This window comes from Tamandua tetradactyla, chromosome 18 (genome assembly GCF_023851605.1).
Source record: "Tamandua tetradactyla isolate mTamTet1 chromosome 18, mTamTet1.pri, whole genome shotgun sequence".
In the NCBI taxonomy this organism is placed as follows: domain Eukaryota; kingdom Metazoa; phylum Chordata; class Mammalia; order Pilosa; family Myrmecophagidae; genus Tamandua; species Tamandua tetradactyla.
Genome location: NC_135344.1, coordinates 67,254,842 through 67,282,465, shown reverse-complemented (window position 1 = coordinate 67,282,465; position 27,624 = coordinate 67,254,842). Strand labels below are relative to the sequence as shown.

Here is a 27,624-nt window from a genome sequence, read left to right as displayed (position 1 = left end):
CTTTGCCCTTATTCATGCAGTCATCCTTACAGGTTTAATTGTTCTAGAATCCACTAAAAAGAGGGTATAATTTACTCCACCTGAGGGCATTTGCCCAAATATGTGTGTTTCCTTCTATCTAAATTGTTATCTAATTTGAATTTGGTCCCTCAGAAGCAGCAGGTTTTAAAGGATGAAAGTTTTGCCTGGTATTACTTGAATTTTTTAAATTTCAACACCACTGGGCATGCTTTGTCTTAAATCACTAAATTTCTCTGTCCCTTAATTTCCCCTTATTCTGCAACTGGATAGAAGTAACACAGACATTGCCAGGAAATGTATTGTATTTTCACTTCTTTGAAAAGAGGATATGGGGCAGGAAGCTATCTTCAGTATAACATCTCCAAATCACAGCTTTTGTGATTCTTAAAGCATTTAGATGTTATGATAATGCACATGCTTATTGGAAAGATGTTTTAATGATTCTTTAATATTAGCAGGTAATACTAGCAAGTTGACAGTAGGTATTTGCTTCTATAGTCCAACTTTTAGACTTATTATTTCATTATTAAACATTTTTAATAATGAAAAATATGGCATGATTATCCCTTATTCCTATGCTATGGGAAAGTGCATTTCCAAGTGCTTCTCGTTAAACCCATCAGAAATGTTGCCAGATCAGTAACACTGCAGAGTTTTACCTAGATGAGCCCTGAACCTGAATTCATTTAAAAATGGGGGGAGGGGAGTGTATATCTCTTGGAAACCTCAAAACTGGTTTAACATACCATAATTAGATACTAGGGAAGAAAAAATTCATGTATGGAATATCTGTTTCCAGTATGAAGGGTTGGTTTTTTTTTTTTTTTTTTTTTTTGGTTTTTGTTTTGTATTGTTTGTATTCTTGGTAAAGAGAAAGGTGAAATTATGTAGACTTCTTTTAAGATAGGCAGTCAACAATTATTGAACACCTTCTGTATACAATGCACTGCAGAGACACAAAAAATTTGAGCATGTATGCAGTCCCTTCTATTCAAGTAATTTACTGTCTCTTGACCAATACATAATTTACTTTATACTGTGTCAAGGGAAAGATAAATCTGCAAAATTTTCCAGTTCAAAGTGTTTTTTTTATTGAACAACTATCTCAGTGAAATAGAAAGGACAGGAATTATCATCACTAATAAAAACCAAAAACAAGAAAAGACTCGCAGTCAGTAAGATCAACAAACTAGAATCTAGCGTTCCTGGGTGTTACTACTAGACAATTGGTCCCTTTTAAGACAAAGCCAGAGAATATTACAAATTGTACTTAATGGCTCATCAAGGTAGTATGACTAATGACAATTAATTTCATATGAGAGTAAAGATCAACTCTGTTACTAAAGACTGAAAACTTAATTAACTTTCCCATAACTTGGTTTGCTTGATCTTGGGTCTCAAATAAGTGAGTTTAGGTACTGAAAACCTGTAAGCCAGGTTCATATGCTGTCTCCCTTAATATAGATCTTAAATATAAAAATACTTTTTTATATATATAAAATATAAAAATACTTTTACCACCTTTGCCTTCTAAACCAAAAAGCTGCCATCGCAATTAGCACCCAAATTGTTTTGGGTAAAAAAAAGTAAAAAATTATCACTACTTTTATTTACCAATGTAGAGAAAAGTTGAATTCTAACCTATGCCCCTAAAAACTGCCAGTTTTACAAAGCACGCTTTGGAGTTGATTTGAGCAACTCAACATGGAGTTTCCTAAAACATACTATATCTTGCCATCAGAACTGTAAAGAACAGGACAAACAAGGCTTTCTATTACTGTGGTTTGTGCATTTTAAAATGGAAATATTCACGTCTTTGCCTCATAACAACAGGATTTATTATTCAAGATTTATGAGTATATTATTCCTTAGCATTTTGCTTCAAACACGTTTTTTAAGTTTATTAGTTTACTAAAAGTTTGTCCTAATTAATGCAGAATGAATGTTACATGCTGATATTATGTTTAAAGATGTTTTGCTCACTAAATATGCTTATAAGATGACCTAAATGATTTATATCTCTCCTCTTTTATGCCAAATGAAAGTATAAACACGCACGAATAGAGAATCCACAAAAATACATGTGACGTTCTATAGCAGCAGACGCCAACCTGAGCTGCACATGAGACTCACCAAGGGAACATTTTGAAAATACAGATGGCAGGCCAAAACACACGTTTTTAGGAGCTGGGGCCAGAAATCAGGATTTTTCCAAGAGTCAACTGCTGATCGTGAATCACAGCCAGCCAGAGTTAAAAGCAAAAGTCTATAGTCATACTCTCTTTTTGAGATGTTTAATCAATGACTTATGAGCGCACAGTTTCAGTCCCATATGGCAATTACCTCTAAGTAATGCATCATAAGATTATTTATTTATACCTATTAAATGTGTCATATTCATAACCATGCGTATATCCTTTCCCCCTTCACAGTTTTTCTTTGTATATTGTGTTCTCATTTTGCCTGTGAGCCAAGTGAACGGGGACTCGTCTGATTCAGTGTTCAGTACAGTGTCTAGAACATTGGCACTGAGAAAATGTTAAAAATAACAGTACGAACTGCATGTTGCTTTTATACACCCAAAAGCACTTTCAGTGCAGGTATGGCAGGTTTAAAATTTACAGTCACAAATTATAAGTGTATGAAAATAACTTTCTATATGATTTTTCTGAACTTAATGCTTGGAACCCCAATTCTGGTCAAGACAGAGAACTCAGAAGATGGCTGCCTTGACGGTCAGCCATTTCTGTGTAGGGTTCTCTCTTTTAGATCGATAGTTGGTCAAACTGAATATCCTTTCTTCATGTGGGACTCCTACCAAGCATCCCCCTTCAGGGGAGTGTGTCCTCTCTTTGGCCCCTGTCTGGCCTTACTGATCTCTAAGCGAGGCTCATCCTCCTTGATCCTGGGTATCTGCTGACAAGTGGTTGGACTTGCCTGGTCTTCGGGTTTTGTGTGCTGCCAAGGGCTACTGATACCCGTGGTCTCTCCCCCAGGTGGAGGTACCAGTATCCCTACCTTCCCTCAATCTTCATCCTTCCCTCATTCTTTTAGCTCCTCTTTAATTGCCCAGGAGTCATCATCTCTTCCTTCCTCGCCTACTCAAGGAGTGAGGTGCTCCCCAAGGCCACTTATCCCCCAAGTCAGCTCAAGCCCTTGCCAGCTACAGCCTGATGCAAGCCTAAAATGTGAGTCTTCTATTATAGGCTTGCCATCTTTCCAAGCTTGAAATTAAGGCAAGCTTGGGATACCTCTAGACCCATCATATTATGACTGGTTCTGTTGTCACTGGTTCTGTTTGACCCTAGAAGTTGATAGAGTGAGAAACGAACCTTCTGGATATACCAGTCATTATCCATACACTGTTTTCTAAATTGTGGGCCAAGAAATAACTTAGTGCCCATAGCCAACACTGTTTAATGAAATGCAATAGTGTAGGATAGGATAGCATAAGATAGGATATATTGTGGCAGTGCTTTTTGTGGTAGTGGATCAAGAAGTAAACTGTATTTCTTATTGTGCTTTAGGTCAAATAACATAACAGAAACAGCAATCTCTAGTTTTGTTCCATTTACTCTTCTGGTCTCTTCCCCCAGCCCCAAAAGTTTATTTATATATATATATATACATAAGTTATGTATATAACTTTACTGATAAGGAAGTGTTTTTCCCTGGTGAGAGAATGTTTTTATCAAACATTCCTAGCAGAATCATTCTGTAGAATTATCCTTCAAACTCTCTATCCTCTGGTTACTTTTTAAATATTTTTATTGCTAAATCTTATCATACAAACATTCCATATATGGTGTACAATCAATGGTTCATAATATCATCACATAGTTGTGTATTCATCACCATGATACATGATTATTTTTTAGAACTTTTGCATCACTCTAGAAAAAGAAATAAAAAGAAAAAAATTCATACATACAATACCCCTACCTCTCCCTCTCATTGACTACTAATATTTCCATCTACCCAATTTATTTTAACTTTTGTCCCCCCTATTATTTTTTAACCATATTTTTTCCATATCCTAGATAAAAGGAGTATCAAACACAAGGTTTTCACAATCACATTGTAAAAGTGATAACATTATACAGTTGTCTTCAAGAATCAAGGCTACTGGAATGCAGCTCAACAGTTTCAGGTACTTCCCTCCAGCCACTCCAATACACCATAAACTAAAAAGGGATATCTATATAATGCATAAGAATAACCTCCAGGATATCCTCTCTGCTCTGTTTGAAATATCTCAGCCACTGAAACGTTAATTTTGTCTCATTTGTCTCTTCCCCCTTTTGGTCAAGGAGGCGTTTTCAGTCCCTTGATGCTGGGTCCCAGCTCATCCTGGGATTTCTGTCCCACGTTGCAAGGGAGAGTTATACCCCTGGAATCATGTCCCATGTAGAGGGAGGGCAGTGAGTTCATTTGCCACATCGGCTTAGAGAGAGAGCCCACATCTGAGCAACAAAGAGGTTCTCTGGAGTGACTCTTAGGCCTGATTTTAAGTAGATTTAGCCTATCCTTTGCAGGAGTTAGTTTCATAGGGGCGAATCCCAAGATCAAGGGCTCAGCCTATTGATTTAGTTGTCTCCACTGCTTGCTAGAATATCAGAAATTCTCCAAATGGGGAAGGTTAATATTTCCTCCTTTCTCCCCAGTACCCCAAGGGGACCTTGCAAATACTTCATTGCCCAAATTACTCTGGGATATATCTGGGCCTTTTACTATCCTGGACAATCCAACAAAGTCTCACACCCTATTTGAGATTCCATGTATTTATGGTGTTCAGCTAAACTGGCCATACAAGTTAAATTAGGAAATACCCAAAATATGAATTTTGCACCAAATAAACATCTCTCCCTCTGTTCTCAGACAGAAGTTGAAGTTTTAAAATATGGGTGATATCATCCTTTACCTTGTATTCTGATTTACCTTAGCCCTATCCAGATCAGCTTCATTCATATCTTTACTCAAAGTCAGATCCCTTTTTCAACTTTTTAAATAGTTCCTGTGTGAGGTACTGCTGACTTTCATGGCTTCAGAACTTTAATTCTGAGTCTCAGGTGTCACATAAATACTCAAAGTTTCTGGGAATGACCAGATTATAAACAAACAGCTCAGTATCCAAAGATTTGGCAATAACAGTTACAACTCGTGAATATAAGAGTTTACAGTCTAGGACCCTTTACAGTAAACCCCAACCTGATAACCCATGCTCTCAACTTCAGTTCACCGAGTTTTAAGATTATAGTTAGCCATATGAGTGAGGCATGATAATGTTTGCCTTTTTGTTTGTCATTTCATTCAGCATACAGTTCTTAAGGTTCATGTACCCTCTGGTTAAATTTTTTAATTTATTTTTTATTATGAAAAAAACATGTGTACAAAAAGCAATAAATTTCCAAGTACATTTTAACAAGTAGTTATACAACAGATTTCAAAGTTTGGTATGGGTTATATTTCCATGATTTTTCATTTTTAATTCTAGCTGCTCTAAGACACTAGAAACCCACAAAAATATCAATGTTTTGATTCAGCAGTCATATTCATTTGTTGAATCCTTTCTTCTCTATTATACTCTTCCTTCTCTCTTTTTTGTGTGAAAAGTAACATATATACAAAAAAGCAATAAATTTTACAGTACATTGCAACAATTAGTTGTAGAACAGATTTCAAAGTCTAGAACGGTTTACAATTCCACAATTTTAGGTTTTTATTTCTAGCTGCTCTAAGGTACTAGAGATAAAAGATATATCAATATACTGATTCAGCACTCATACTCACTTGTTAAACCCGAGCTGCTCTGTATAACTCCTCAATCACCTTTTTTTTAACTTTTTTTTTATTGTGTAGTATAACATATACAAAGCAAAGACAGAAAAAAGCAACAGTTTTCAAAGTACTCTTCAACAAATAGTTACTGGACAGATCCCAGAGTTTGTCAGATTACCATACAATCCTCTCATATTTTTCTTTCTAGCTGATCCAGAATATTAGAGGCTCGAGGGCTTAAATATTTTTCTATCATAGCAATTGACTTTTTTTCCCTTCTTTTTTGGTGGAAAATAACATATATACAAAAAAGCTATAAATTTCAAAGCACAGCATCACAATTAGTTGTAGAACATATTTCAAACTTTGACATGGGTTACAATTTCACAATTTTAGGTTTTTACTTCTTGCTGCTCTAAAATACTGGAGTCTAAAAAAATACCAATTTAATGATTCAGCATTCATATTCATTTGTTAAATCCTGTCTTCTCTGTATAACTCCACCGTTACCTTTGATCTTTCCATCCTTCTCTTTAGGGGTGTTTGGGCTATGGCAGTTCTAAATTTCTCATATTGAAAGGGTCTTTTCCTAATATGGGGTAGGGAGATGGAACTATCTGATGTTCTGGAGAGACTGGGCCCTCTAGGTTTCAGGACTTATCTGGACCAGGGACCCATCTGGAGGTTGTAGGTTTCTGGAAGGTTCCTCTAATGTATGGAACCCTTGTGGAGTCTTATAAATTGCCCTAGGTGTTCTTTAGGATTGGAATGGTTCTGGTTGGGGGTTGGCAGATTATGATACGTAGCAAGAACTAACTGAAGCTTGCATGAGAGCAACCTCCAGAGTAGCCTCTTGACTCTATTTGAACTCTCTCTGCCACTGATACTTTACTAATTACACTTCTTTTCCCCCTTTTTGTCAGGATGGAATTGTTGATCCCACGGTGCCAGGTCTGGATTCATTCCTGGGAGTCCTCTCCCACGATGCCAGGGAGACTTTCACCCCTGGATGTCATGTCCCACGTAGGGGGCCTCTGGTTAATTTTATAAACACTCTGCTCTGTCCTGCAGATGCTACCTTCTGTTTTTTCTCTCTTCTGCATTTCATCCACCCAATTGAAAGTCAAGATGTCCATAGATAATGCATCTAAACTGAGCTTTTTTTTTTTTACCCCTACTCTCTCTGCATCCATGTCCAACCTCCCTGCACTGCGGTTTTGTAATAATTAAATTATGTAATTATAATTCCAAGTTAAACCAACATAGATTTGAGGCACAATCAAGGAAAGCTCTGGAGTAGCTTAATCGTGTGTGTTCTTTCCATCTTGTGCAGCTCAAATGAGTTTTCACAGTAAATGAAAAGTATCCACTAAGCTGAGAGGGAGTTAAATGGAGTTTTGTTAAACAGACTTCTACTATACTGAGAAACAGAAAGACCAGACATAATATGAAGCAAAATGCAAGCTATAATAATATCTGCAAAGTGTCCTCATATAGTGGAAAGAGCAGCTTTTGGTGGGGGAGAGAAAAAGCAGAAGTGAGACAATTCTGAATTCTAGCTCTTTTCTGACTCTGGTTGAATTCTGACTCTTCTCTGACTTGGGCTAAATCAAACTCCCTGGAGTTGAGACTTTTCTGAACTAGATGATCTTCTAGTTTCTTTTCAGCTTCAAAAGTCTATTATCTGTAGTCTCCCAGGATTCCTCTGGGTAAATTGTGGTTTATGTGAAAAGAGCGTGAATCACACTTAGTTTACTCATCTGTAAAAAAAAAAAAAAAAAGACTTGCAATAGATCCGGGACTCCTTGAGTGTGTTCTGCAGAACGGTCTTTCTGAGAAATGGCAATAGATATTCTCCAAAAAGATCCAGTGACCAAACAATTTTATAAAATGCCAGGATAAAAATGTTTAAAAGGTTTTGTTTGTTTTACTGCAAAACCTCACAGCATTTAATAGGCTCCAAAGGGCATTACCAGTCTCCAAAGTGTTACCAAAGGCAGTGGATTTTTTTGCCTGATGCACTCAAATGACCAATTCCTGAGATACCAGAGTTTCAAAGAGAGAAAAAAAATGTATTGCTAGGCACAAAGCAGGTGATCAGATGGCCTGTTGGCCCAAAAATCTGTCTCCCTGAATGCAGTAATTCTGCTAGTATTATAGCATTAGAGATGGGCAGGTTTTAGGATAATGAGCACAGTGGCCCATATGATATAATTAGAGGTGATTGAATTATTGGACATGCGCAGATTGATTGCATGCTTAGGCACAGAACATATGTAAGAAAATTAGTAATGATAGAGATAACTTCCAAATTATCTTTATAAATTCTTTGCACATATCTTTAGGCACATACATTTCAATTGTTCTGATTTATTTCTTTAATGTCATTGAAAAATAACAATAATAATGAACAATAGAGTTAAGCCTTTTTATAAACAAGCTTTGAAAATCCATACACATTGAGTTCTCCAGAAAATGTATCTGTCTGTACCAAATGAGTGGAGGACTGTGTTTTTATTCCTTTTATATTTTATGTACAAGTTGTATAAGCAGGAACCAAGGTATTTCTTGAACTCTGGAATGACCTCAAGATTTTTTTAGAGCTAAATGACACTTTTGTACATCAACAGCCAAGAATCGTGCAAATTATTCTCCTTTGTAAAAACAAAGTATTTAGTCTTGACAGCTTCGCTTGAGTTAGGCTTGTCTGTTCTTCAAACGCTGATTCATTAAATGGTTAAGATGCAAAGCACTAAGTGCTTTTTCTCTTGGTTTGAATAAATTCTTTAATCATCATTTAAAAGCCACTGAATGGAACTCCAAGAATATTTCCAGTCAGTGTTATTAGAGTCTGACTCTGAGGTTCAGGGAGTTACCGGGTGCAGACCATAGGTTCCACTTTACCAGCAGCAGCCTCAGAGACTCCAGACTAGCTTTGGCTTATTCCCATGCATGAAGCCTCCAAAGGAATCAACAATATTTCTAAAATCCTATTTCCATGCAGGTTTAGGCCACTCTGAAGCCAAGCCAGTATTGCTGCAGGGATTGTGGACTTAAGCAGGCCCAGAGCCATCTATTCTCTTGCCCCAGTGGCTGCAAACCCACCCACATATGACCTGTTTGGCCGGCAGTGGGTCGTGGCACCCTATTTGGTATCTGTCTAGGGAGTTCTCTGAGAAAGGAGACTGATCTGCCAGCTTATCCTTTCCAGCCTCCCGTTACTTAGAAGATTCATTCCCACTAATTTAAATGCTGTATCTCAGAGTATATTGCATCAATTCTGTTGGGTTTAATGGGGAGCGGAGGGAAATTCTCACTCAGAGTCAGGAAGGAAGATGTTTCCTCAAGTTCATAGTACTAGGTTCGATGACTGATGTTGTCTTATGAAAGAGACTCATCTCTGAGAGATCATGCACATAAAGTTTCATAAAGACCAATATTCAGCTACAGAATAGTCTTTTGTACTAAATAGTTCTAGAAATACTGATGTTACTGCTTTTGCCATTTCAATTTGCAATTTTTCTAATGAGGCATCTGGTATGGAACGAAACCAAAAATTAGAAGGTTAGAAGCAGTTATCGTAGGAAGATCTTCTTTGAAATGATTTCATGATAATATCACTTTATCTTGAATGGAATGATCTATCTAATTAGTCCACAGAACTCTGAGCCTTCTCCATGTTTCCATAAAGTATTAGACCCTGTGACAGAGACCTCAAATTACATTATGTGGCTCCTCACGTTTATGCTTGTGCCTAGGGTTGAGAACTTTATAGGGTGTGATTCATATGAAGTGTGAAAAATATGCCATAAAGAACCAAAGGACTGTTTTCAAATATGCACATTAGCAGGGCAAACACTGGGCTAGTCATGTATAAATCAGTATATGCCCATACATTCTACTTATAATGTTATTTCAACTTTCTTGCCTCTGAATTGGAGGCATTTGTACTATATTTTAAAGAATATTCTTTTTAAAAATCATTTTTATTGTGAAATAGAACATAGATACAGAAAAGTGATAAACTTCAAAGTACAATTTAACAAGTAGTTATAGAGCAAATTTCAAAGTATAGTATTGGTTATAGTTCCACAATTTCAGGTATTTCCTTCTGGCTGTTGTAATTCACTAGAAACTAAACAGCAATAGCTATATAATGATTCAGAAGTCATAATCATTTGCTAAATCCTAACTTCTCTCTTACGACTCTGCCCTCTTATTTGATCATTCTCTCAATCTTCAGGGATATTTGGGCAATGACCATTCTAACTTCTTCATGTTGAAAAGGGTGTCAACATTATGGGGTAGAGGAATGCAACTTGTTGATGTTCTGGAGGGACTGGTACCTCTAAGTTCCAGGGCTTATCTGGCATAGGAGCCATCTGGAAGATTTAAGTTTCTGAAAAATAAATTTAATAACTATAACTTTTGTAGAGTCTTGGATAGAGCCCTGGGTTTTCTTTAGAGTTTTCAGGAATACTGATTTTGGGGGCTTGGCACACCATGGCCATCTGTGATATCTGGCTGAAGTTTACATAAGAGTAACCTACAGAATGACCTCTCAGCTATTGGAAATCTCTTAGCCACAGAAACCTTATTTTGTTATTGTTCTTCCCCCTCTTGGCTAAGAAGTCATTCTCAATGCCACAGTGCCAGGGCCAGGCTCATCCATGGGTGACATGTCCCATGTTGCCAGGGAGACTTACATCTCTGAAAGTCATGTCCCACATAGCAGGGAGAAGAATATTCTTTGGAAAAATAATTTCTAAAAACATGTGATATTCTTTATTAAAAAAAAAGGAGGTTGGTCTCCATCGTCAAATTGGGTCAATTACCATGTTCAGATTCCCAATGAACTTTCTCTTCTGCTGTGGTTGCTTTCCATTCCTTCAGCTGAGATACCATTAATAAGTTACACATTAATTTTCTGCATTTCCTCCCCATAGTATATCCTCAAATATTTCTGTTCATTTGATAATTGAATTAATAAACTATTTAGTCAATAAAATGGGAGTACTGGTAGGAAGAGATATAAGAACTGGTTCTTACCTCTTACATCCTGAAATATAAAAGACAAAACAGGGCACTTAAGAAAACACTGAAGGAATATCTTAAATAAAATATATGCATGACAAATGTATCCTCATAGGGAAAGTGCTGCTGGGGTTCAGAGGAAAGGCCAATTGCTCCCATGTGGAATGAACAAAGAAGCCTTTATAGAGAGAAAAGGGATTGACTGGGCCTTAGAAGATGGGTAGGATTCTGAGGGCTTTCCACATAGAAGAAGATTCTGGGCTAGAAAAGCACTAGGTCTAGTCTAGGAATCGCAAAGAACCGCATGGCTGGGAACTTGGACTGGTACATTTTGAAAGATAGATTTGAGACGATGTGCTGGTTTGAAGCTGTTATGTACCCCAGAAAAGCCATTAATCCTGATTCAATCTTGTGGAGACAACCATTTCTTCTAATCCTAATTCAATACTGTATAAGAGAACTTTTGATTAGATTATCTCCATGGAGATGTGACATGCCCATTTGTGAGTGTGACCTTTAATTAGATGGAGATGTGACTCCACCCACACCAGTTGGGTCTTAATTAGTTTACTGAAACCCTTTAAAAGAGGAAACATTTTGGAAAGAGTCAGAAACCACAGAGCCAACAGAAACTTCAGAGCAGAGCTGACACAGATGCTGACACTTGGAAAACAGAGACACGGATGTTTAGAGAAGCTTGGAGCTCAGCAGACATCACCATGAGGTGTTATGCAAGCCAGAAACTGTAAATAGCCAAGGGAAGCCAAGAGATGAAAGGCAACCTCAGAGAAGCAAAGTGAGGAACCCCCACAGGAACAGAGGCTGAAAGCAATGGAGCCCAGGAGTAAGGCACCAATAGATGCCAGCCATGTGACTTCCCAGCTGACAGAGCTGTTCCAAACCCACTGTCTTTTCTTGAATTAAGGTATCATTCCCTAGATGCCTTAGTTTGGACATTTTCGTAGGCTTAGAGCTGTAAACTTGTAACTTATTAAATTGCCTTTTTAAAAGCTGTTCCATTTCTGGTATATCGCATTCTGGTAGCTTGCACACTAATACAGACAGGCTTTGGAGGACCTTGAATTGTTGAACTTAGGGCTTTATTGCTAAGAGAAGGAACCATGATGGGCTTTTGAATAGGTCATGCTAGTGTGTAGATGGGGAACTGGGCAGAAGGTGGAGGCAGAAATATAACTTAGAACATTTGCTGATTGCAGTAACACAAACTTGAGGCAGAGCCAGATTTATTCTGGAAGTGATGGAGGTCAACAGAAGAGAGGAGATGTAAGAGAGATTCATTTATCCAGTAAATTAGCATTTATTGAGTACTTGTTGCATACCAGTATTTTCCAAATATCCTTCATTATCTTTGCCATATCCATTTCTATTGGTACTATTTTACTTAATGTTTTCCTACAAATGGACTCATTTTATTTAAATGCATTTTTTAAATTTTTATTGATAAAACAACATACAAGCACATACATTCTTAACATACAAACATTTCATACATGGTGTACAATCAATGGCTCACAATATCATCACATAGTTGTATATTGATCATCATCATAAATGCATTTATTTAAAAAAAAAAAACTTAATATCACTTACACTTGCCTTATTTCAAGTAGAAGTTAGCCATAAAAATAAGGTCAGGGAAAACAAAACAAGTCATTTCTAGGTAGGGGCTGTGCCTGCTGCAGCCTGTTTAAAAGGGAGGAAAGAAAATGTTAAAGAGATGTTAAAAGCATATCATCAATAAATGGAGGCTTTTCTGCTTCGACTAAACTAAAAGGATTGAAAGAGAATGGAAATGGAAATAACTTTCTCACTTTGTGACTCAATTTTGAGACTTCGATACTTTGCTTTATACCAGCTACTGTGCCAGGAACTGGGAATGCAGAGGTGAAACTCTGTTCTCAGTGTTTAATTTAATTCCCACGTCATTGTGGGAATTCTAGAGTTTAATTTAATTCCCACTTCATTGTGTGTAGGCTGCTTCACTGTAGTTGCTGATAACCCAACTTCATTGTCTACAAAGAGTGGGATATCTTTGGCTGAGCAGAAATGTTAAACTACAGTGGGAAGTATCCTATGTAGGTGATGAAATATGGCTGAAGGTGAGCATCCTAGAAGCTGTCTTCAGGTGATAGATTCTTCTTCTCGTCAAAGCTACACCCAAAGATGAACTGACCTCTTAGAACCATGTGTCTGATAGCTGGGAGCATGGACCTGTTCCTAAACCAATTCCAAAGTTTCCTTGTATTATAGTATGGGAAGACTCTGAAGCTCATTATTGACTGAACAGCAGACAAGGTGTAAAGTAGGAGGTATATTTGCCAAAAGTACAGACTTGAGTGCCTCACAGTGGGAGAAGAGAGAAGCAGAAGAAAGGAATGTGGAGGCAGACAACAATTGCAGTCCCTTATTGGACATGTCAATGTCAAAAGTAAGAATAAGGGATGGTGGGAAGAGGGTGGAATTGAATTTCAAAGGATGAATCGGAATTATGGAGGCAACGAAGGGCATTCTCCAAGTGGAGGAAATAAGTACACCACATGCAAAGTCATGAAGGAAAGGAAAGCACGATGGGTAATGTTCTAGTTTGCTAGCTGCTGGAATGCAATATACCAGAAATGGAATGGCTTTTAACAAGGGGAATTTAATGAGTTGCTAGTTTACAGGTCTAAGGCCGAGAAAATGTCCAATTAAAACAAGTCTATAGAAATGTCCAGTCAAAAGCATCCATCCAGGGAAAGATACCTTGGTTCTAGAAGGCCAATGAAGTTCAGGGTTTCTCTCTCAAGTGGAAGGGCACATGGTGAACACAGTCAGGGCTTCTGTCTCATCTGGAAGGGCACATGGCGAACATGGCATCATCTGCTAGCTTTCTCTCCTGGCTTCTGGTTTCATGAAGCTCCCCGGGAGGCGTTTTCCTTCTTTATCTCCAAAGGTCACTGCCTGGTGGACTCTCTGCTTTGTAGTGTCACTCTCTCTGAATCTCGCATTCTCCAAAATATTTCCTGTTTTATAGGACTCCAATAAGCCAATCAAGACCCACCCAAATGGGTGGAGACATCTCGTCCCCTAATCCAGTTTAACAACCATTCTTGACTAAATCACATCATCCAGGGAGATGATCTCATTACAGTTTCAAACATACAGTATTGAATAGAGATTATTCTACCTTTATGAAATGGGATTTGTATTAAAACATGGCTTGTCTTGGGGGCATACTTCCTTTCAAACCAGCACATTAAAGGACAGGAAAGCAGGATGGGTAAGAAAAACTACAAAAGTTTGAAGTGGTTGTAGCCAATGGTTTTTTGTTTGTTTTTGTTTTTTTTTTTTTTTGACTTTTTAATTGTATAATGTAACATATATTCAAAGCAAAGAAAAAAGCAATAGTTTTTAAGGCACTCTTCAACAAGTAGTTGCAGGACAGATCCCAGAGTCTGTCATGGGCTGCCATGCCATCCTCTCAGATTTTTCCTTCTACCTGCCCCTGAGTATAGGAGGCTAGGAAGAATAAATATTTTTTTATAATCACAAAAGACTTTTTTTTTTCTTTTTTTGTGAAAAATAACATATATATATATATAAAGCAGTAAATTTCAAAGCACAGTACAACAATTAGTTGTAGGACAGATTTCAGAGTTTAGTATGGGTTACAGTTCCCAATTTTAGGTTTTTACTTCCCGCTGCTCAAAGATACTGGAGACTAAAAGAAATATCAATTTAATGATTCAACAATCATATTTGTTGGTTAAACCTATCTTCTCTGTATAACTCCATCATCACCTTTGATCTTTCTCCTTAGTGGTATTTGGGCTATGCCCAAACTAACTTTCTCATGTTGGAAGTTAGCCAGTGGTTTTAGGAGTGACAAGAGGGGGTAGAGATGAGGCTGGGAGCATATACAAGCAAAGCATGGCAAGTCATGCAGACCAGGCAAGGATTCACGTGATTTTGAAGCATATGGAGATAGTGTTTTGCAGGGAAGTGACATAATCATATTTATGGTTTAAAAAGATCATTCTAGAGGAACATAGAAGATGAGATAAAGTGGGATAAAGGAAGAGGCAGTGGGGCTTGGCCAGGATATCATTTTTACTGTTTCTAAATATTTTTCTCCTTTGCCATTTTTGTTATCACTATCGACAAGCCAAATAAGGTATGTCCAAAGCAGGATTCTGTTTAGTCACACTACCACATTGGAGAAAGTAGTTCTCTGAAGTCAAATTCCTTTTTTCTTCTAACCATCCCAATCTAATCTAACACAGATGTGTGTGCTCCTTGCCGCAACCCAAAGGCATAATGTTCGTCTCTCACAAGCCTCAGAATATTCACTTGAACTGGTTTATGAAACAGTTATGTTGGCGAGCAAGTTGATGGAGCTTGCCCCTCCTTTTGTTTCATTAATTCAACATTTATTGAGTACCTGCTGTATGCTGGGATTGAGCTAGGTGCTGAGAAAACAAATCCTTAAGGAATTCTCATTTGGAGGGACGAGAGAATTATGAGCAAATAACTACTGTTCAGTGTAGTAAATGCTTAAAAAGTGCTAAAAAGCTCTTCTTTAAAAAGTTCTGTGAGCATCCAGAAGTAAAGGAATCTGTGGTGGGGTGAGAGAGGTGGTAAAAGTTCTTGAGGAGGTGATAGGTGAACTCTGTTGAAAAATAACAGTGTCACATATTAGTACGTACAGAAATGTTCTAAATTAACTCAAACTGGACAATTCATAGGAAGGAAATGCTGTATGGCCGATAACAGATTCCCTCCTGTCTTCTTTTCTGGTTCTATGATTTCTTGGTTGTGTATTTCCTCAGTGCTGTTGTGTACTTCTCCCGTGCAGTCCTGTATTACTCATGGGTCCAGTTTATAATGGGTTACCACCGGCTTCTAAGCCTGTTTGCAGAGTTTATATTTGTCCTTTAAAACTTTACGTTCTTGATGATTTACGCTTTTCCATGCTTTTGAAGACATGCAATGACCCAGAGCAATTCTCAGTGTGTAAACAAAATTAAATCTTGGTAGGAGGGTTAAAGCGAATAATTCTAAAGAGATTTCCAAATCTAAAAGGACACAGAATGTAAAGGAAACAGATTATATTGCTGCCGGTTGTATGCCAAGGATCTTGGCAGGGGAACTCTTGAAGTTTATAGAGGTAGGTTGACCTAAAAGAGCTGAGGGTGGGGGGGGTGGGGGGGTGAACAATGCATTTCTAAACCAACAGAAGCAGAAAGTAGGATTTCTGTTTCTATTTAAAGATGCAAATTGCTGGACTGAGACTAGACTGAAGCTCAAGGCAATGGTGAGGACACTTTCTGAAATCTGACCAAACCAGGCCATTTTGCATAAAGCAAATAAAAAGTAAGGCAAAAGTATCACAAATTTTTAATCCAGTTTCCTAAGTAAGCATCCAAAATGTTTCCTCAAGTCTAAAAGTCAATGATTTTCCTGCAAGCAGCATCCTTTCAAATTCCCATTCCCGCTGGAAGCCACTTCTCATCTGACTTACATGGTTAGCTCTCAACCCACTCGCCTCGGGCACATATCCCAGAATTAATGGCTCCAAGTCGGCTCCACAGTAATTGTAGGCTGACCATTTATTTGGCTGGGAAATGAAACTTATAATCCTACTTAAATTGGATTTGTCTTGATACAGCTTTAACTAGTAGGAACAATGATCTTCAGTGGTCAGAATTAAAAACTGCCGTGGGCAGCAGTTCCTCATATGGAGCACTAGCCGAAAGTGCTAATCAGATGCCATACGAGTTAAGGATTTATTTGTGGTTTCTTTCCTCTGACCTATTTATTTCATTTGGCTGGCAGATTTTTACTTATCGCTGTAATAGAGGGAATCTTCTGAAACTTGAGAATTGCCTGGAGTGGCAGCATAACCAGACAGCGAGAAGTGCCCATGGCAGAAGTGAAAGCCTCTGGGTTAAGTCCTCCAGAGGAAAAAAACATTTCTCATAGAGAAGTTCATAAATTCTTCTAGGTTTCTAGCATTTTTTACTTTCACTGGGCTACATAACAGTGTGTGTATGTTAAGCATATGTATGTGTGTGTCTGAAATATATATATAATTAATTTTACATGGTTCAATTATTATCTTAGTAGATAATATATGAATAATTCTCTTTTTGCTTAATGTTAGACTGCGGGACTTATCTCCTGTGTTTTTCCTTTTAATTATGTTTATGTTAAAGTATATTTAAATTACATTCCTTGACCACTCATCAGTGAAAGCAAAACGACAGGCTACTACCCCATATAACTCTAAATCACACACCCCCCAGAGTTGTGCTGCCCACAATTTATAAGCCATATCCTGCAACCTTGGTGGTATCTCATAGTCATGTTGAGAGGCAAAGATAAAATTTATCATCAATTGTGTGGGGCGGAGCGTAGTGTAAGCTCTAGGGTCTGACTTCGTCAATGAACATCAAGTCAATTATTTCACTTCTCTAGGCCTCATTTCCTCATCTGGGAGATGATGATACCGAGAGGATCTATTCTGTAGGTCTACCATGAGAATTAAGTGGGATAATACCTATAAAGCGCCTAGGACAGTGTCTGGCACATAGACATATCTACTTGTCTACTGTTTTCTGGAATATACTTAATGGCCATAACCTTACTAATCTGCCTCCTGTTATAAAATTTTCAGTGCCTCTTGGTCAGCAAAGAGTTTATAAAAGACTATTTACAGAAGGCATTTAATATGCCATCACCTGACATAGCATATGATACCATTATCACCATTTTATCCACTGCGTACTTGTTGATTACCAATGCAAGTACATAATATTCTTTGCGAGTTGTGTTCACTACTATTTTTCTGGTCCCTAGAATGGGACCTGCCATATAGTAGATGCTCAATAAATATGTGGTGGAAACAATGAATAAATGAATGTTAGTTCTTTATTAGCTTGTATAGATATTGAGAAGTGATGGATGCTTTAGTTCACCGATATGTAGAGACAAAACATTATCCACATATAATACAAAGGCTTGTGAAGTCGCACTGGTCTCGGGCTTTATGGCATTCACAGGCCAACACTTTGGCTTGTGAAAAACCACTGAATTATAATTACAATCACAGAGTCACCTTTCCATACCTGAGGCATTCTCAAGGAGCAGTTTGCTGGTTAGGTTATTAAAAATGTATTAAACAGGGCCACGGTGGCTCAGCTAGCAGAGTTCTCACTTGCCATGCCGGAGACCCGGATTTGTTTCCCAGTGCCTGCCCATGTTAAAAAAAAAGTTTATTAAACGGTTAAGTTGGAGTCATCTTTTTGTAATGAAAAGATGCAGTATGATGGAAGAGTATGGCAGTTATGTGAAGATGGAGGCAGAAGGAAAGAGCAGTATTTGAGGAACTACAAATCTAATTCACATTCATAGTAACCATTATGGCTATTTTCAACAAGAAAAATAAAGCCTCTCCACCATTTAAAAAAATTCTACAAAAATTTCATGCAGGAATCCTTGTGCATGTCTTTATGGAAATCCTTCTTTTATGGACAGTTTTCAAGACCACTGTAAAATAAGAATGCAGCTAATAAGAGAAACATGTAATTCCAGATTTATGTGTATTTGAGGGTTACCAGAGTAACAGAATCTGACAAGAGTGGTGAATCCCAAACCTACAAAACCAGCATATTGCCCACATCTCCTGAAGAAATAAATTTCCTCAAGTTGCTTGACTCTCTTGAGGGCGAGGCGTGGGGGTTGCAAAGGTGGTCGATGTGTGTCTCATGAGTAGAAGGAGCAGTCGCTTTTAAGTAGAAAAGCAGCTAGGCCGACTCCTGAAGTTTGCCAGTCCAAAGATATTCATGGTTTCAGTTATTATCTTAGGAGATAATAGAGGAAACCTTGTCTAGGATTCCTAGTGCATCCACAGAAATTCTCTGAGAAATCTAAATGAAGCGATGGTGAAATGAAGTCAGATGAGATGGGGGTGAGGGAAGGCAGAGCTCACCCATGGCCAGGGCCTCCAGAGGCTAGAAATAACCAGCCGTAGAACTGCCATTCTCCTCGCCTTGTGATAAGACAGCCTCTGATGAGAGTTTTGAAAGAGCACAAGTAAAACCTGAATGAGTGTGCAGAATTAGTTGGAGCCAAAATATACTTAAGTTGGTAGGAAGCCAGGTAAGGCTATTTTAGCCAATGCCAGTGAGGCTGCTTCCAGCACTGCCTCACCTCTGGCCCCTCTGGGGCACAGACCACTGTGATGGGATCCTCTTAGGTTGGAAGTTACCCTGGCTGGGCAGGAAGGTCCCCTTTGCTTGGTCAAATAAGCTTTTCTGGGGTTCCCGTGGTTCTGCCACAGAATACTATTGGGTCCCAACCTCCCTGGCCTGGAGCTGGGCTTGATTAGAGCCAGAATGTTCTAAGGTGGCTTCTCTCTTCTTTCCCTGGGGATCCGTGGCTTCTGGATCTGCTTCTCGCTGTGTTTGCTCCTCCCTTTCTCCACATACATGTGGTCTGCAGGGCCCTTGGTTTCTGCTGCCCATCCCTTCCTGTAGTGCCAGGCTGGCCTTGCAGGATAGCTCAGCAGGGTTCACTCTAGGCACGCGCTCATTTAACTTACCAGGTGTGAGCACCTGACTGGCTCCACTAGCCTGGCCTGAGCCCCCTGAGTGGAGACTTCACACCTGGTTGAGTCAGCAGCGACTCAGCGGCTTGGCCCGGACATCTACGGCAGGTGTAGTGGGTAAGGAAGGAATTCCCAAAAGCAGGCATCAGGGAATCAGGACAGCGACTTTTGGGACTCAGCACTCAGTAAAATAGATTTGTATGGGAAACTTGGTAAGAAACCAACAGCATTTAAAAGAAGGTAATTGATGAGAGAAAATTTTGGTTCAGGTAAAAACAAAAAATAGAGTCTGGCTATGAAGCACGTTGTCTGGAATGTGCCAAAACCTGTTCACAAGACTTTCCAGCTAGTTATGAGAGATGCAGACAAAAATAAGTCCATTTTTATCAGAGGCTGTTTCCATTGCTTTCTTTCCAAGTTTCATTGTGTATTTTTGATGATCATCATTTTTTTCTTTTTGAAGCATGGTTGTCTTTATATTCCACTGAACAGCCTTCTTCCACAGGGGTAATTCCTTGTTTCTCCTGGATTAATCACTGACTGGTGTGTTTTCTTTTCAATTTTTTTTAGTAGATTCTGATGAATTTTTCTCTTCTCTGTGGATATTCTCCAACGATATCAGTTCTACCCCTGATAAGACAAAGTGTCCCCTATCCCCAGTGCTTCCTGAAGGTCTGCGGTACCTGACTGTCCAAGGTGACCACATCCTTTTAGCTCATGCCCAGGGGAATCAATCTATATGCTTAGCTCACATCATCAGGCATGCATCTAGAAATCTGGAAGGAGAACACTTCCGTGATCACATAAAGTCAAAGCAGTCACCTGCCTACCTCTGTTAATCCAAAACGATGGTATCAAGGTTCTGTAATTTACTTCCTGAATTATCCCCATGTAAGAATCTCCTTCTAAGTCCTAAGATATTTTGCTCAACTAACAATAAGTACAGACCAATAGTAATGATGACCTATTAACCATGTTCTTAAGGAAATCCACCCTCCAGTTTTTTATTCTGAAAAAGTATTGTGAAGTCAGTTTTAAGGGTTTGTATGAAGATACAGGCTATTGTAATTGTACTACCTACTGTGGCCAAATTGGAGGGGTTTTATTTTTTATACAATACCATATCTTTTGAAAGGGAAATGCCTCCAAAGGCATTTATTAGTAGGAACAGACTGATTGAAGGAGGTATTCACAAACAAAATCAAACTTCAGATCATTAGGACAGCAATTAATGTTAATGAAAAGCCAAAATACATTCTGCATATGTGAAATGGTTTAGCATTGTGCTTTGAATAGTATAACTGTTGCATTTTAGAGCGTGCTTATTCAAAGGTGCTCTTATGGTATTTGCTTGATTTTAAGTATAGAGCACATGAAAATCTTCAAGCAGGGAAGCCTGAGAAAATGAAAGGAAATGACATTCAGTTGTCCTTTGCAGCTACAAATTCAGAAGGTCAGAAAATATCCAGAAAGTGGGTCTTTGGACAATTTTAACTCACACTCCCATCACTGTTTTCTCTTTACTTCTTACCCTAAAATGGCATGGCTTCGTTTTTCAGTAGTACATTAATGAGAACCTTTCCCTTATTTTATTAATGAGAACCTTTCCTTTTTAAAAAAACGTTTTCTTTAAAATCATAAGCATGTTCAGCATTCATATCATTCTTCATTCCCACTCTTCATAGAATAGGGATTTATTATCAGTAGAGGAAAAACTTACACTTAAGATATCTACGTCCTTATCACAGAGGAGAATTTTGTTCTGTCTCGAAGGATTATATATGCGTTTAGACTGTGGCTGAAGCATACATGTTTGGAAGTCAGTGCCCCAGTGGCCAAAACATTCTCTCCCTCTTCTGGGGCCCTCAGTTCTCCCTTAGGTCATCTCTTTTCTTCAGTCTTCTGCCGAAGATGAAATACTTGCATCTTTTAGATCTCCTTGCCTTTCCCCACTCCCAAATCCATTCTCTAACTACAGCCAGAGAAATCAACAGCTTGACTACGACTCTATCACAGGCTTGTTTAAATCCCTCTGATGGAGACCAGCCCCTACGACATAAAGTCTTGCGTATTAGCATAGCTTACGAAAGGTTTTCATGACTCAGCCCTGTCTACCCATATCACTTAAGAATAGGTTCAGGTGCAAGTTTCAGAAAAACAAATAACAGAAAGCAAAAGAACAGTGGCTTAGGCAAGATGAAGTCTCTTTTTGCCTTACATAAACAAGGTGCCAGGTGCACAGCCCGGGGCTCATAGGGAACTCCCCTGCAGCCAGATGCTCTACCTTGTGCTTCTCCCATCTTCATACTGTAACCTCCACCTCCTGGTTGCAGATCACTGCCCACTTAGCCCTCAGGCCAGGGAAAGGGTCAGAAGGCCATGCCCCTCTCTTTACAGATGCTTTCCAGAAATCACACATGCCATTTCCAAACGTATTCCATTGGGCAGAACTGAGCACAGCTCCACACCTAGGAAGAATGGGAACGAAGTCATGATTCTGGGACTCCTTTTCACTTTTCAACAAAAGAGTCCTTTCAACTGAAAGGCTTTCAGTTAAATGTTAGAACCTCGCAGGGGCAGGTTGCAGGCAGATGGAGGAAGCCAGAAGGGTGACTAGACCCTGAAAACAGCCATGAAGATTTCTGGTTCCCAGGGTCTCCCCAAACCAGGACACATGTTTCCAATTATCCTGAGCAAGCCCACCACATCTTTCTTTCTAAAGCAAATCTCCAACGTCCGCCTGCCAGGCCTCATTGAATAAGACAATGGAGGACCTCCTGTTGGCTCTTTCCTCTGCAAGTAAAGAAAATTCAAGAACAGCAGCTCTAAATAAAGATATGCACAAGAAATCAAAATGAAATAAGCACTTGCCAGCTTTGCAAAACCCTTTTCCCCTTGTCAGCATCTTCAAATATGTGGTTTGCTTGTCTTTCTTTGGGTCTAACAGATGACCCATCTTGACAATTTCCTTTAAAGTGCTTCATCATTCTTGCTTTAGTCATCATCTGTACAGCAAAGCTTCTTACCCAGGTGTGGGACACTGTAAAAGCAGTGTACATCTCACAATCTGATCTGACCTCATGACCGCCGATATAGTCAACACATTTTCCAAGCCCGAAATCAGGACATATGGTCTGACGGTACAATTGAACTTAGGAAGGAAGACAACACCACCTGATTTCGAGGTCATACTGAATAAGAAAAAATGAGAGATGGTAACCGTAGTCATAGAAACCCTTACGGAGACAAGTTGACCCAACTCCCCATCCTTGCTCAAAGAGCAAGGGATGAAACGCAATTTCCCTTTCTATTTTCAGAAGTATTTTACAGCCACTTAAAGTCTAATTCATCAAATGGGCTGCTTTACTTTATAATCACAAATTGATACATTTTACTTTTAAAATGACACTAAGATAGAAGTGAGTATAAGATTTTCTATAAGCAGGGTCAGGGTGTTAAGTCATTTGTTTGGCTTTGACCAGAAGGATAGAGTGAGCATTTAAAAGTGTTCATTGCCATTTTTTCACGACCTTATTTGCCCACATCATAGAGAAAAAGCATCAAGATCTCAATATCCTTTTATAAATATTAAGCAGAAATGAAGGAATGTTATTTATCCGTGATGCAATTTATTATCCTCTAAAAAAATACATGTGCTTGTCCCTATGCTGAAAACAGCCCACTTACATTTTGGTAAAAATCACACTGTGTACGTTTCATTTGCAGAAATTATCATCTTTCTACATCATTTAACTTAATTCATCATTAATGGCCTTAAAAAGGCTCTTCATTTGCTCTGTTTGTCCCCAGGTAATATCATCTTACGTGAGATGCTGTTCACATATTAAAGATAATTAAATATTGAATACATGACTAAAATAATCCTGTACATTTTGGAGTAAATATGTATAATTCATGTTTTCAGCTCTTGCCAGTTTCACATTTTATTTAGCAGAAAAAAAAATCTACCCAAGACCCAGCTGCCTCAGAAAGAAAGCTTGAAGCATTATTTCATATTATTTTTTATATTTTGAGATTCTATTCTATGAAGTCATAAGACTTATATGACTATAATTCTACTGTATCACTGTGTTTGTTTTCATTTTTGTTTGTAAGTCCATAATTGAAAGGCAGAAAAGTCTTCAGTGGGACTTGTTTAATATAGAGAACTTTCTCATACAATGGATTTTTCCATCTAAATTAATTTGCTGCCACAGTTTTGCTAAAAACATATATTTAACTCTCTTAAATCCCTCTTTGCTGCATCCAGCTCTTATGTTCATAACTTGATTCTAAGCTGCCCCAATGTATTTTGTGCTAAAATTTCCTTTTTCATGAACCTGTCTTCGGTGGGCAAGTTTTATTTATAGGTGCTTCCTATCTCTTCATGTATCTCTGCCTCTTCTCGGGAGGTCAGTCTCAGCCAAGGCTTCCTATGGTCACCAGCAGGCAAATTCCCCAGGGTTTAACTCTGAGGCAGGCAGAACTCGGAGAGGTGTGATATTCTCTGCAAATGGATGGCTAATGTGTGGCAGGAGAATTCACTGGCCTGCCTCCTGCCTCACTCTGAAAATCGCCTAGAGCACCAGTGAAGTGGTCCCTGTCAGATGCTTGTGCATCATTCCTTACCTTTGCCACACAGTCATCTTTCTACTCAGCAAATACAACTTGAAACACAATATAGACTACTTTGGGAAATTTTACACTCACGCGTTAATTCAGTCAATAAACATTTTATTAAGTTCCCACCATCACCCAGGCACTGTACTAGACACTGGATGAATGAAACATTGTCTCTACCCTCAAAGAGTTTATAATTTAGTAAGCTAACAGATCCTGAAAAACTCCAGTGATTCAAACGCTTCATCAGTTGTCCTGAATGATTAATACAGAAACTGAGAGATAGTGAGTGTTTAAGTTTGTTAATGCTGCCAGAAATGCAAGATACCAGAAATGGTTGGCTTTTATAAGAGGGATTTATTAAATTACAAGTTTACAGTTCTACGGCCATAAAAATATCCAAAATAAGGCATCCAGGGAAAGACACCTTGACTCAAGAAACTCCGATGGGTCCAGAACACCTCTGGCAGCTGGGAAAGCACATGGCTGGTGTTTGCTGGTCCTTTGGCTTCTGGTTTTGAACAGCTTCCCTGGGAGCATTTTCTTTCTACATCTACAAAGGTCTCTGTCTGGGTCAGCTCCAAAGCTTTTCTAAAACGGTTCCCTCTTAAAGGACTCCAGGAGGCTAGTAAGCAGATTAAGACGCACCTTGAATGGGTGGAGACACATCTCCATCGAAACCACCTATCAAAAGGTCCCAACCCACAAGTGGGGGTGTTACATCTCTATGGAAACAACTTAATCAAAAAGATCCAACAATATTGAATGAGGAGTAAAGAACATGGCTTTTCTAGGGAACGCAACAGTTTCAAACTGGCATAGTGAGAAAGAAAGGAGCTGTATAGAGCATGATTAGAGGTTTTAGCCTTGTTGGGAGCTGCCAGATGCAGTAGGCTCCATAGACAAAACTTGATCGCTCAGAAGTTCATTTTTGTCATTAGATCAGGTTTTATGTTTAATTAAACCCTTTCTCTCTCCCTTTCTGAATACCTGGAATTATATTTGTGGTATCTTGGAAAGTCATGTTGGCTTTTTCAGGACAACTTTTAAAATGACCGTCAGGCTGTTAGTAGGAACTTGGTCAGCTATTGAAGAACACAGTATTGGGGGCAAGTATAGAGAAGACCCATGCTCAGATGTAAGCTGAGATTCCCCCAGATGGTACTGCACCTGTCACATCTCCCTGATGCGGAGCTGTAAAGTATGCCCAGGGCTCTCCCGTCTGCAGGAACTTTTCAAGGGCCTTTCTTTGGCCATTGAGCCATCACTTGTGAACATTTACCCAGGGGCCACTACACCTGAAAAAGGAGATGATATGTTATCAAGTTAAGTCATTTTAAGCTTTTTTTGTTCCTCATCTATTCTTGGTTTGGTTAGAGAAAGCTCTTGACTCTGATGACAGAAACAGATGGGCAAATTTTCTCTACATCTCTGATTTAATGTGCCAAACCTTTACTTTTTTCAACTCTGATTACCATGGGGCAATGGCTCGTGTGCTCTAATTATTACTACAGAATTCTAAAGGGAAAGTATGAGACAAAAAAAAAATGCAGTATGGTTTCAAAAGATGTCAGATATACCATTGGCCTCTTTTATTCATTCTGTTTCATTCATCAGTCATTTCTGGAGTGCTTATTAGGCATTAACATACCTGGCTCAGAGCTAGGTAGGTATCAGGAGATATAAAAGTGACTAAGAGGTGGTCCATCTAGCAAGAAACTTAAGCTGGAAGGAGAAACCTGAAACACACCATTCCAATCACATGGGCAGCCTAAGAGGGGAAGGAATTCTGCATCCAAGTGGTAACAGCAAAGGCTCCACAGAGACCCCCAGCCCTTTGGGTGTGCTATGTTTAAGACTAACACAAAGGATTAAACCAGACAAGCAAGGGAAAGATACACCCAGTTTTCTGAATCATGGCAGGGAGGGGAGCTACTCTTAGAAATAACTTAAAAACAATTTTGTCTTTTTATAATTTTCTGTACCAAATTTAATAGCTTTCACACCTATCATCTCCCCAAATAAGTTTCGGAGTCAGCTTTCCCATCCCACAGAGGTGACAGAACTTCAACAATGCATTAAAGCCTTTTTTAGCATAGTGATAATAAGCTCTTCGGCAAGAAAACAAATGCAGTAGCGGGTCACACACACTTAAAAGAAGGCAATGTCTGTTTACCAAGGGAAGCATTAACCGTTTGTCCCCACCTCTTTGCTCTTCATCCCGCAGGTCTTCGGGGGAGAGGGGTCTGGAACCTGACCACGGGGTGTCCATGACCCGGGCGGTGGCTTCCCATCAGCAATGAAAGGGTTATCGGGCAGCCGCAGCCATCACCACGGAGTGGCCTGCGAGGCGGCCTGTGACTCGCTGTCGCACGCCGCGGACCGCCAGCCCTACCTGCTGAGCCCGGTGGACCACCACCCCGCCGACCACCCCTACTACACGCAGCGCAACTCCTTCCAGGCCGAGTGCGGGGGTCCCTTCAGCGACCCGCTGGCCAGCAGCACCTTCCCGCGTAGGCACTACGCCTCGCAGCAGGAGCTCAAGGACGAGTGCGCCCTGGTGCCCCGCGCCCTGGCCGCCAAGGCGAACCGCCTCCCCGCCAACCTGCTCGACCAGTTCGAGAGGCAGCTGCCCCTGGGCCGCGATGGCTACCACACGCTGCAGTACAAGCGCACCGCCGTGGAGCACCGCAGCGACAGCCCCGGGCGCATCCGGCACCTGGTCCACTCGGTGCAGAAGCTCTTCACCAAGTCGCATTCGCTGGAGGGCCCGTCCAAGGGCAGCGTGAACGGGGGCAAAGCCAGCCCCGACGACACGCAGACCGGGAGGTACGGCAAGCGCAGCAAGAGCAAGGAGCGGCGCGCCGAGCCCAAGGCGCGCCCCAGCACCTCCCCGGGCTGGTGGAGCTCGGATGACAACCTGGACGGGGACGTGTGCCTCTACCACGCGCCCTCGGGCGTCATGACCGTGGGCCGCTGCCCCGACCGCTCGGCCTCGCAGTACTTCGTGGAGGCCTACAACACCATCAGCGAGCAGGCCGTGAAGGCCTCGCGGGCCAACAGTGAGGTCAAATGCTCCACCTGCGCCAACCTGCCCGTGAACCTGGAAGCCCCGCTGCTGAAGAAGAGCGCCTGGTCCTCCACGCTGACCGTGAGCCGAGCCCGCGAGGTTTACCAGAAAGCCTCGGTGAACGTGGACCAGGCCCTGGTGAAGTCCGAGGCCTGCCAGCAAGAGCGCTCCTGCCAGTACCTCCAGGTAACCACGCGGCCCGTGGAGCGGTGGCCGCTCGGAAGTTGTGCCTGCCTTCTGGGTGTGGTGTTTTCTCTTGAGTTCTAGGCGTGGTTCTCATAGGAATGAATGGTCTGTGTCAACCTGAGCGAGTGTTTTTAGCATTTCTGGGGCTAAGTGCTCCGACGAGAAAAATGCAAGGAAATAAATCTGCTGCCAACTTCTTCCAGTTATCTGGAAATGTTAGATATGAAAGCACTTTGAAAAGCATAAAGACCTATGTCAAGGCAAGAGGTTGCTAATGTGTTACCTTCCTCTTTTTTTCCTGAGGGAT

At 40.0% G+C, this 27,624-nt stretch overlaps 1 protein-coding gene across 14 annotated transcripts in view; it reads left to right on the top strand.

Moving 5' to 3' along the window:
- Positions 1 to 27,624, top strand: part of DLGAP1 (DLG associated protein 1) — a 1,070,811-nt gene that overhangs the window by 641,058 nt on the left and 402,129 nt on the right. For all 14 annotated transcript variants that reach the window (XR_013165255.1, XR_013165259.1, XR_013165262.1 and 11 more), the window contains exon 4: positions 26,289 to 27,317. Coding sequence is in view for 1 of the 14 variants with exons in the window: in XM_077135901.1 (XP_076992016.1) it covers positions 26,361 to 27,317 (957 nt within the window). In the remaining 13 variants the exon portion in view is untranslated. The remainder of the gene's footprint in view (positions 1 to 26,288; positions 27,318 to 27,624) is intronic.